At 48.9% G+C, this 11970-nt stretch overlaps 1 protein-coding gene across 1 annotated transcript in view; it reads left to right on the plus strand.

The window, feature by feature from the left end:
• CTCFL (CCCTC-binding factor like) overlaps positions 1–11970 on the plus strand; it is a 68139-nt gene that overhangs the window by 26901 nt on the left and 29268 nt on the right. Inside the window, 2 exon segments of the mRNA XM_029613763.1 lie at positions 928–1061; positions 11722–11842. Of these exon segments, the coding sequence (XP_029469623.1) occupies positions 928–1061; positions 11722–11842 (255 nt within the window).

Raw genomic sequence — 11970 nt, forward strand, 5'->3', positions numbered from 1 at the left:
AAGTTTGTTTAGAAAGGTTGTTGCTGTCATCTTGGCTTGGGTGCAAGTTAATACTGAGGGACTGCAGGTGGCACACTGGGTTATGTAGCAGTGTCAGTGAAACTTTCTCTGTCTCCATCTGCTGGCAGGGAGGCAAAACCCAGGAGTCGGGGCTGATCTGTGGTACTACAGGAACGAAAATTTAGCAGGTAAGAACCAATTTTCCTTTCTGCCTGCTAGCAAGGGAGCTCAGTATAAGGGCAGCATTTGACAAGTTTATCCAGATACCAGGGGTGAGCAACGCTGAACTGCAAAGCCCTCGGAAAGAGCCCCTCGCATTCAGAGGGGAAAGAAATTCTATAGAGCAGGAGGTCGGCAGCTCCCGGCACGCATGCCCGTATGGTGGGGACGCAAAGCCCTCCCCGCTGGCACACCACTTGCTGCAAAGTGCCAGCGGCACCTAGAGCATTTCCCATACTGGCCAGCTCTGCCGATCCCACGATGCACGAGGCAAGCAGAGTCAGCCTGGGAGTTTTACAATTGTTCGCTGGCATTTTGAAGCAGCTCGGTGGAAATGGCACATTTCTACCCCCGCTATCACCCCCAACAGCCCCCCCGGTAGAATCTCATAAACAGGAGCCCCATTCTCCAGAATCAACAGAATTTTGGAGCCCTTTCCTCTCCCCTAAGGATTTAATCAAGGACCTTGCAGATCCCACCAGCCACAGAGTAAACAGCACTATTGACATTTTTGGTACCAGGTAAAAAGAAAGTTGCTGACCCCTGGTTTAGGACGTTATTTGGGAATCCCGCGGGATTTCAGCGCAGCCGCGTAATAGTGCTGTGACCCACGGGACCCCCCTCTGTCACCGCTGCTTTAGGTGTACCTCGCTAGCCCTTCTTTTGAGACGCGTTCACCTCAGGCCTCACTTCCCCTGTCTCCCCCAGGGGTCAGACCTCACAAATGTAAGGACTGCGACATGGCCTTCGTCACCAGCGGGGAGCTGATGCGGCACCAGCGCTACAAGCACACGCACGAGAAGCCTTTCAAATGCTCCATGTGTGCTTACTCCTGCGTGGAGGTAAGTGTGACAGCGCAGGCCGCTGGGAGGGGGTCCAAGCCACGCCCGGTTTTATTTCCCTGTGCATGCATGGAATTGTAGTTCTACCTTATCTAAGAAAAAAGGAGAGCTGGATTCCCCCCCCACCCCGCTCGGCGTGGGATAAAACCTGGTCCAGCCCAGCCTGTCCTCTGCCATAGGGCTATCGGGTCACCCCCATTTAAATGCTTTTGAGGGAAAATTAGTTGGGGATTTATTTCTATAATTTATAGACCGCCTATCACTATTTCTAGGCGCTTTACTCTTTTACATTCATTAAAATGAAACCGTATAACAATAAATAAATAAGCTACCGTAAATCATATACAATAAAACTCATTAAAACAATAAAACAGCATAATAAAACCAAATAAATCACTTTAAAACATTTTCCTGTCGATAAGCAGGCTGAATTAGCCATTCTTTCTGGGTGACGTCTTCTGGCAGCATGGGGTGGAGCTTTCTCTTAGTGTACAGAGCTTTGCTCTGCGCTCATGCATGGTGGTTTCCTGCGTGAATCCATCTTCTTTTCAGTTTTTCTCTTTCCACGCATGGTAGCGCAGTCTATTTTCTCACTTCTTGTCACTTACAGTGACCCCCCAAAACAGCACTTTTAAGTGCTAAAATGGCATCAAAAAACACCAGGGTTCAAGCACTGCCAATGCAGTAAGATCATGTCCTTAACAGATGGACATTACTGCTATTTCTGCCTTGGCCTGGATCACCAGCAGGAGTCTTGCTGGGACTGTAGACAGATGTCCCCAAGAGCAGGAGGCAGAGGGCAGCCAAAATTGAGAGACTCCGGCAAGGTGAGGCGTCGTTGGGCTCTTATGCCCCCATTCCCAGAGTCCTGGGTTCAGCCCAATCATCGCTTGGGCGCAAGATGCACAGGGCCCCCCACAGGAAAAGAGCCGCATCAGTGGGACCCATTGACACCTCGATCAGGCACGGCCAATTGAGAACAACTTCCAGACAGCCAGAGGCAGTGCAAAGGGAGGGGCAGCCTGAAGCGCCATCTAAGTCTGGCCCGTGGCCTCGACGCACACTGAACATAAAGGAGAGTTGGTGGCGTCACACAGGACTCATGGTATGCCTCCATCTGAATGACCCATGAAGAAAGCATGGAAGGCAACAAAAAAACATTGTTGCCAATGCATGAGCCGAGACTGACACATGAGTTGAAATTGCACAATTTGAAGTTGATGCTCGAGTCAAGACCAAAGCAGTTGAAGCCAACTCAACCCTCCAGTTGGTTGACACAGATGACTCATAGCATGAGGAAAATGACAGACAAGTCTCCACCATTACTGCTGAGGGAAACTCAGTCTTCCAAACCTTACACAGATCCTCAGATAGTGTTTATGCCCGAGAAGTTCATGGGGGTTCACCTCTTCTTGATCAGAGATTCTCTGAGAGAAATTGTTAGCATCTTCCCTCAGAATTTATTCTGATCTGTCAGCACTGTCTCATAGGAAGAGACAATCTCCTCTGGTGCAGGAACCAGTTGCTAAGAGGCACAGTGTAGCCCCCAGGAGCTTGCCACCGGTTGAGCACCAAAGAGGATCTGACTCCTGCATACAGCAGGCGGCTCTGGCCTATGCCTCGTGTAAAGCACATGAGATTTGCCTCCAAGACACAGTCACATGCTGAGCCAGCTTCCACTTTGCAGAGTGAGAAGTACCTAGACATGCTGGTAGCCTCACAGGCCATTTCCCAAATATCGCACATACTCAAAGCATCCTTCTACTCATGCAACACCCAGCAGAGCTATCCTCGGCACCCTAGTCCACCAGCGGAGGAGGAACTCTCACCCCTGAATCCTTGTTCATCCCCGGAGCAAGAACCCAATAACCCTCTGCTTGAGAACACAGGCTGAGAACCAAGTCCTTCCCCAGAGCCAGATAACATAGAAACATGTCGATGATGTTTCTCTACCAACTTCTTCAGGAAGCTCTTCTGATATTCCATCCGATGCCCCCGAGGGTCCTCCGGAGCCGTAATCACCTCTTGAAGATTTGACCTATTCCAAATTTATAGACAAGGTGGGGTCGGCCTTGAAAATAGAAGCCAAGAAGCTTCCTGATCCGTGTTCAAAAACATTGAGAATTCATAAAATCCTTGATTTCCCTGTGGAGCCGACGGCATTGCCATCCCATCTGGTATTAGATGCGGTCATGGATAAGATCTAGGAGTCCCTGTTCACAGGGCAAACTGTTTCCCGAAAGATGGACGTGCAAATCTAATCACACTGGAATAGTGCAACTCCCCCATACTTCAGTAGTGGTGGAATCGGCAATGTGTAAGGCCAAGAAATCTAGTCTCCAGTCCAATACACCTCCTGAAAAGGATAATAAGATCCTTGACGAGTTCGGCAGAAAGGTTTTCCAAGGGGCGATGTTGAATGCAGTAATTCAGCAGTATCAATTTTATATCACGCATTATTTATAAGAATGCATGCAAGCCTTAAAGCTATTTATCTCAGAAGGCACAGGTGATCAAACCCCCCTGCCCCCCCAACTCTTGGCAGACTTGGAGGAAGGTCTGCGGCACTTATTATGAACCATATACGTGGCCTTCAAAACATCTGCTCGCACATCCGCAGCTTCGATAATGGGTAGAAGAATAGCCTGGCTTTGTGCGAGTGCCATTAAGGAAGATGTCCATGTAAGCGGACAACCTGTTTGGGGACAAATTAAGGATCCCTCACTTCTACACCAGAGCAGCAGGGCTCCTCAAGGCGCTATTATGGCAATATAACAAGCCCTGTTATCCAAGACACCCCTACCGACAATATTCCTTCTTCAGGTCACATCCCTTCCAAATTTACCAGCCACCCAGACAGCAGGGTCCAATTTCTGAGGCCAGTGACCTCAGAAACAAAACAGGGCCCACCTCAAAAACCATAGCTGAATTTTTGAAGGGGCCTGCGCCACAGGTACCACTCAAAGTAGGGGGGCAGGGTATCTCAGTTCTACCACTCCTGGGAGGCCATCACATCCGATCGTTGGATTTTGAGCATCGTTCATGATGGCTTCAAGTTGAATTTCAAATGAATTCCATATGTCTCGTGCACTGTAGTTCCATTTCGAGACCAATCATAAACTACGCTGTTACAGTAGGAAGTGGAGTGGTTGCTTCATCAGGAGGCTATACATGATCTACCCCACTCACAGCGCCACAAGGGATTCTACACTCAAACCTTCCTCATCCTGAAAAAATCAGGGAGTCTGCGTCCAATCCTGGACCTTCGTTCTCTCAACAAGTTTCTTTGGAGGGAGAAGTTCAAAATGACCTCCCTCAAATCAATTTTACCATTCCTCCAACCCAACAATTGGATGTGCCTACTGAATCTCAAGGATGCATATTACCACAGCCCGATTCTCCAGTCCTATTGGTATTGTCTATGCTTCCAGGACAATTCCAAGCATTACCAATACAAGTTCTCCCATTTGGCCTTTCATCTGCCCCGCAAGTTTTCACCAAATGCCTTCCTGTTGTGTGGCCCATCTCCTAAAAAGGGGAATAAGGATTTTTCCCTATCTGGACGACTGGCTGATAGTGTCTCCGAATTCAGAAACACTGCAACTGCATCTAACAGACACAATTATCTGTCTAGAAAATCTAGACTTCATCATAAATTATGAAACATCGAACCTCCACCCAACTCATGTTGCGTCAGAAGTTGACCCTTGGGCTGAGGTGGGGTTGACACAACCCATAGGTAGGGACCTACAAGTCCCCACCGTCGGCAGATAGAGTTGGCTGAAGATAGAGGCTGCTGGAGCTTCACCTATACCAGCCCTCATTTCCCGCGGGTTGAGCCTTTGGGTGCCGGGGCCAGCAGGACTTAGATGGGCCTCGAGTTGGTTTGTGAAGAGAGGTTGTTCAGCCCAGAGACAGCAGTCGATAGGTGGCGTAGTCCTTCCCTGGACTGGATTCAGTACAGGAACTCAGGCACCAATGGAACGGAAAGTAACTGGAGGCACTCAAACAAAGAAAGGCTGGAGCCAGGGGATAGGCAAGAGGAGGCATCACTGACAGGCTGGGATCAGGACCGGCGGCAAGCGGAGGTCATGGCAAGCAATGCAGAATTTTGGAGAAGGAGAAGTCTGTAGCGTAGTCAATCAAGGGAATGACCAGGACACGGAGAAGGCAGGTGTAATCAATCAAGGCAATGGTCAGGGCATGGAGAAGGTAGGCGTAGTCAAGTGTAGCAGAGGTCCGGGGCTGGAGATAGGCTGAAGAGTAGTCAAACAAAGCAGAGTCGAAATCCAGAGAGTCAGTCCAACACATAGACAGGGTAGGAACGAGGAAGACAGGAATCAGGAACACGAAGTAGAGAGGATTCTCTATCAGCAATGAGTACGAGGAGACCTGTTGCAAAGGCAATGCTATGGAGTGAGGCCTGAAGAGTCTGACGTCAACATCCGGAGCTGCGGCCAGGTTCCTGCCGCGAGCCCTTTAAAAGGATTAGCGATGCGCCTGCGCAAGCCTAGGGAGGGGCACGACGCCGATGGCGATGTCTCTCCACGGGCCACACGGAAAGACCCGGTAAGCAAGGGCATCTTGGTTGGCAACACTGGGGACCATGGCAGAGCCGGAGGCACCGGAGGCGACCCGAGGTCGGAGCTGGCGGCCCACCACCGCCAGTGAAGAGGAACCAGGAGCTGGAGTCCGTGTAAGAAGGTGAGAGGGCCGTGCTGCGGGTGGTGCATGTAACAGTACCCCCCTTTACGCCCCCCTCTTGGAGGTCGGGGTTTGCCCGGATGGGCACGATGGTAATTCAAAAGGAGATTCTTGTCCAGGATGTTTTGAGCTGGTTCCCACGAATTCTCTTCGGGTCCGTATCCCTCCCAGGAAAGGAGGTATTCCCACCGGCGGCCCCTATGGCGGACGTGTAGGACTTCGTGGATCTTGTACGTCGTATCTGTTTCTGCCACCAAAGGAGGGTGCTCAGGGGCTTTCTGGGCAGGCCAAGATAAGATCACAGGTTTTAAGAGCGATACATAGAATGTATTATGTATTCCCAGCATAGGAGGCAGCTGAAGCTGGTATGTAACTGGTCCGATGCGTCGGGTAACAGCAAAGGGACCGATGTATCTAGGAGCGAATCTCTGAGACGGAATTCGAAGTCGGATATATTGAGTACTTAACCAGACTTTCTCGCCAGGGAGGAATTCAGGAGCCGAGTGACGTCGATTGTCAGCAGTTCTCTTGGCCTGGGAGGCGGCCTGACGCAAGCAGAGATTTGTCTGCTCCCATAACGATTTAAGGGCATCCGCAGTAGCCTGTGCCGCAGGGGATGCCACTGATAGAGGTATGGTGGTGGGTAGTGGTGGTTATGGTTGTTTCCCACAGACAACTGAAAATGGAGATGTTCCAGTAGCAGTGGTGATGTGAGAGTTGTGAGAAAACTCTGCCCAGTATAAGAGGTCTGACCAATTATCTTGTCGGTCATTGATGTAAACACACAGGAAGGACTTCAAGGAGCGATTCATCCGCTCAGCTTGCCCGTTAGCTTGGGGATGATAGGCGGTCGTAAGGCTGATGTTAATACCAAATTTTCAGCAGAGGGAGCACCAGTACCTGGCAACAAATTGAGGACCTCGATCTGAAACAATGTCCATGGGTAAGCCGTGCAGTCTGAAGATATGGTGGAAGAATAATCGTGCTAGCTCTGGAGCAGATGGTAGGCCCGGTAGAGATACGAAATAGGCCATTTTTGAAAATCGGTCTATGGTGACCCATATTACGGTGTGACCCTTTGAAGACGGCAGATCCACGATGAAATCCGTAGGCAAGTGAGTCCATAGTTCTTCGGGTGCTGGAAGTGGTTGTAAAAGACCCCAAGGTCGCCCGACCGTGGGTTTTTGCTGTGCACATACGTTACAGGATTCGACGTACACTTTCGCGTTGGAGACCATGGTAGGCCACCAGAAGAACCTCTGGAGTAGTGCCATGGTTCGTGCTCGTCCTGGGTGACCAGTAAATTTGGAATCATGCGCCCAGCGGAGAACTCTTTCTCGAAGTCGTCGGGGCACGACCATCTTTCCAGCAGGAACTGGATGAATGGCAGATAAAAAATACAGGCTGGATCGATTATATGAGTTGGTTCTTCTGGAGTGTCTTCGGGCTCGAAGGATCGTGATAGGGCATCGAGTTCCTCAGTATGTAAGGCCCCAATGCATAACTGGACAGGTTCTGTAGTCAAGGAAATTTGGCCGGGTAGCGGCTCTTCGTAGATAGAAACAATGCATAGCGATGTATCAAGCGAGCGGGTCTTTATGCCCAAAAGCTGAACAAGATCCTTGAGAATAAAATTACCTCCTGCTCCGGAATCCACCAGAGCAAGAACCAGAAAGGACTGGGAATCCCAGATCACAGTAACTGGTACAGATAACTGAGGGGCCGGAGAAGTTGCACCCGAGTTCAGGACCCTGAACTCGGGCCAAGGAGTTTCCCGGACTAATAGGACAAATCTGTAGATGGTGGCCAGGTGCTCCGCAATACAGACACAGACCGGTTTGTCTCCGCCGGAGGCGCTCTTCCAGTGTCAGCTGCCTATGACCCAACTGCATAGGCTCTTCCGTCTTGACCACTCTAGTATCACTGCCGAAAGCAGGGTTGGTAATAGGTGGTGAACGGGAACGAACCTGCGAAGGCTTCTTGGGCATCTGACTCTCCTGGTGACGCTCTTGAAGACGATGATCGATTCGGCCTGCCAAGTCTATAAGGTCCTCCAAAGAGGAAGGGAGTCCCGCGTAGCCAGCTCATCTTTCAGCTGCGGGGAGAGTCCATCCAGGTAGATAGCTCAGAGGCAATCTTCCTGCCAAGCGAGCTCAGTAGCCAAAGTCCGAAACTCAATGGTATAATCAAAAAGACTTCTTTGTCCTTGACGGAGGTATAGTAAGCTGGTGCTTGCCACGGCATGTCGCCCGGGATCATTGAAGGTCCATCTGAATACAGCCACAAACTGAGCCAGTTCTTTCAGCAAGGAGTCCGAGCGTTCCCACAGGGGAGATGCCCAGGCCAGCGCCTTCCCTTCAAGGTGGGATAGGATGAAAGTGACTTGTCAACTCGTGCTGGAAGACGGAAGGTTGCAGAGCGAATTGTATATAACATTGGATAATGAACCCTCTGCAGAGTCTGGAGTCGCTATTGAAGCGTGGGGGCGCATATGTTATTCATGTTGGGACTGGCAACTTCTTCCAACAGCGTTCATTTGAGCATGATAGCAACATACCACACTGCAGGAGGGGCTCGCTATTGCAACTCATCCGTTGATCTCTAAATTCATGAGGAGGCTCATTCATGTCCATCCTCCAGTCACCAATCCACCCCATTCTGTGGGACTTAAATGTCGTTCTTGAAAGGCTCATGCTTCCCCCGTTTGAACCCATGGGCACAGTGGCTATGAAGTGCCTTACATGGAAAGTGATGTTCCTGGTTGCAGTGACTTCAGCAAGACAAGTCAGTGAACTACAAGCATTAGTTCATTACCCTCCTTACTTGCAGTTTTACCATGACAAAGTCACCTTACGAACGCACCCATCCTTGTTACCAAAGGTTGTATCACCTTTTCATCTTTCCCAAACCTCATACTAACGAAAGGGAAAAATGACTACATACATTGGACTATAAAAGAGTGTTGGCTTACTACAAAAGAAAAACGCACGCAACTAAATGAACTTCTCAGCTATGTGCCTCATTTAACCCTAATGCACCAATTCTCCTGGTGGCAAAAAGAACAAATTGGATAACTCAACGTATTCAGTTTTGCTACTCTTCCCTTTCTCCATAACTTACGGACTCATTCAAAACACATCAAGTGAAAGCCGCAGCGATATCTGTGACGCACCTCTTCAATGTACCACTTCTGGATATCTGCAAATCAGCTACCTGGTCGTCTATACATATCTTTACATTTCATTGCTACCTTGACCAGCAAGCAGCCTCAGACAGGGTTCTGGGTGCAGCAGTATTGCATAATACAGTTGGAGGTCGAGGCAGTCCATGCACTGGGCGGGTTGCACGCACATCAGATGCGAACTGACATCGTACCACATTTGCATCTCTGGAGCAACCAGGTGAACCGTGGTTTCCTGCATACATTAGCAATCCAGGGCTAGGGACCGCCAGAAAGCATGGCTGATTCAGCTCTGCTTATCGATGGGATAAAAGCAAATTTGCTTACTGTAAGCAGTGTTTTCTGTAGATAGGATGAATTAGCCATGCGAGCCCACCCTCCTCCCTGGACTGCCTCTACAAAAAATTGCTTCGCTTAACAACTTGAATATCATCTGAAGAGAAGATGGATTTGTGCGGGAAACCACCGCGCATGAGCGCAGAGTAGAGCTCTGTACACTAAGAGAAGGCTCTGTCCCGTGCCGCCAGAGGACGTCACCCAGAAAGCATGGCTAATTCATCCTGCTATCTACAGAAAACACCATTTACGGTAAGCAAACTTGCTTTTATAAGGCAAAAGGACAAAAACAAGTAGAATCCTGCTGCTGCTTAATGAAAAATATCAGTGCCTGACACTGTTCAAATCACTTTGTACTATTAGCTTCTGCTTTCCTCTAGAAAACTAAACACCTGACTGACTTGTCACAGAATAATATTCCCCCAACGTGGTCTCAGCTGAATGGATGTCTGCGCCTTTACGGTTGTAGCTGGCCTATCCCTTTGGGGTTACTTTTCAAAGAGTTGAAGTGCCTGACTGAGCACCGAAACTTGGGTTTCCAAAAAGTGGGGAAACTAAATTGTCGGATTTAGGTGCTCGGCGTTGATTTTTGAAGTGCTCAGCGTTGAGTAATGAAGTGCAGGCCTCGGTTTATTTAGCTTCAGTCATTTATAACCGCTTATAAAGAGAACCTCCTTCAAAACAACAAGAGCAATAAAATACGCAACATGACATGAACGGGCAGACAAAACTCGTATGAAAATGCACAGGCCTTTTGTAATCCACCATTGCTCACAATTCGAAGGGCAACGCCTTCCAAAGAACTGGGCCAGTTATTGAAAATGGTCTCTTCCTGGTGACTTGTGGACGATAATCTCTCAAAGATGGCACATCAAGCAGGTGTTTACGTGAAGATCTGGACTGTATCCATTGCTGCTGTAAAGGGAAGCCAGTGAAGCTGCCATAACACAGGAGTGACGTGTTCGTGCATGGCGCACGACAACACCACTGTGCCTAAATTTACAAAAATATTTGCAGCTGAAATCTTGGGCTCCTAAAGGCAGATGAAAATCCCCTAAATTTAGGTTCCTAATTTTTTTTGGAAATTGAGCCCTTAATGTTTGCAAACTGAACGTCTGTGTGTCTTTGAATGACTCGGGTTAATGAGTCTCGGGCACAGGTAACAGGAGAGACGTCATGATAAACCAGCTGTATAGGCCAGCGTGCTCTGGAATTCCAGGATGAGGATTTTGAACCAGGTTTTCCCAAACTCAGTCTTTGGGGGTTTTCATCTGGTTGATATTCATGAGCTGTATTTCCATGCATTCGGTGTAGCTCTGTGCCAATTTGCGTACTTTGGTTATCTTGAACACCAGGCTGGGTCAAGGATCTTGAGGTCAGAGAAAATCCATCAAATAGACAAGGGACTTCCCAAACCTGTCCTGGGGACCCCACTGCCTATCAGGTTTTCAAGGTATCCATAATGAATATGCATGAGATCAATTTGCATTGATATGTGTGCCTGAGCTGGAAACCAATATGGAGAAGGCAACTGACCCAGAATCCTCGGCTATCTTAGCCTATGTGAACTCCAAGTGACCTGCTGGGCCTGACCTGCAGGAATTCCAGGGGCACCTGGACAGCAGTTGAATCTGGCGCCACTTGTGATGCCTAATTATAGGGTCACAAAAGGAGGAGGCAACGGTTGGAAACTTCAGACTATACTGTTACAATAAGAGGCACTATTTTCAGGGGCATTTGTAAACACAGCCTCAGATGTGTTAATTGCCCTGACCAGCAAGATTCTAACAGAACAAAGGACTATCTAAAGAGCGATGGTAACTGGGCCCCACCTTGGAGAAATACTCAGGGTAGTTTAGGGATAATCTTATCATGCCGTTGACATGACAACCTATGTAAATTATTCTCTGGGTAGTCACGCACTTCTAGAATTTTCTAACCTAGTACTATATTGTATAAAAGAAGGGTCAATTCGTGTATACAATGAGATGCTGGTGGTCTGTTTGTCAGAGAAATGGCATCAGCATCTCCCAAGAATACTTACATTGATCAATAAAAAAATTATGCTTTCTACAAAATCTAAGTGTTCTTGTATCCCTGGACATAAGCGTCGTAATGGCCTGGAACTTAACAGCATATAAAAGACTTGAACGTGATGCAGGTTGATCTCATGCGTATTCATTGTGGATACCTTGAAAACCCGACAGACAGTGGGGATCACCAGGACAGATCTGGGAAGCCTTGATCTCGAGTTGTGTTAAATTTGCGCTGCTGGGCTCCAGGTCCTGTGGGAGCGGTGAGCCAGCTCTGGTTTCTCAGCATTCTGGGCTCATCCATCCTGTGTGGGGCCGGGCAAAGACAGGTTTTTGGGGTTGTCGTTTGGAAGGTAACACTTGTGATTTGTGGTGTTTTGATTTTTTTTTTTCCAACATGAACCAGACCAGTAAAATGAAGCGCCACATCCGCTCGCACACTGGAGAGCGGCCCTACCTCTGCTGCTTCTGCAGCTATGCCAGCAGAGACACCTACAAGCTGAAGAGACACATGAGGACCCATTCAGGTACGTAAGCGCGGGGCGCGAGCCAGACACGAGCCGAGCCACTAGGGCAATAGGTTCTGGGCGCTGCAGAGTTCCCGTCCACTCCCCCGTCCATGGCCCCCCCCCCCCCCCAGTTCTGTCTCTGCTCC

The sequence above is a fragment of the Rhinatrema bivittatum genome, chromosome 8, assembly GCF_901001135.1.
Source record: "Rhinatrema bivittatum chromosome 8, aRhiBiv1.1, whole genome shotgun sequence".
Classification (NCBI taxonomy): domain Eukaryota; kingdom Metazoa; phylum Chordata; class Amphibia; order Gymnophiona; family Rhinatrematidae; genus Rhinatrema; species Rhinatrema bivittatum.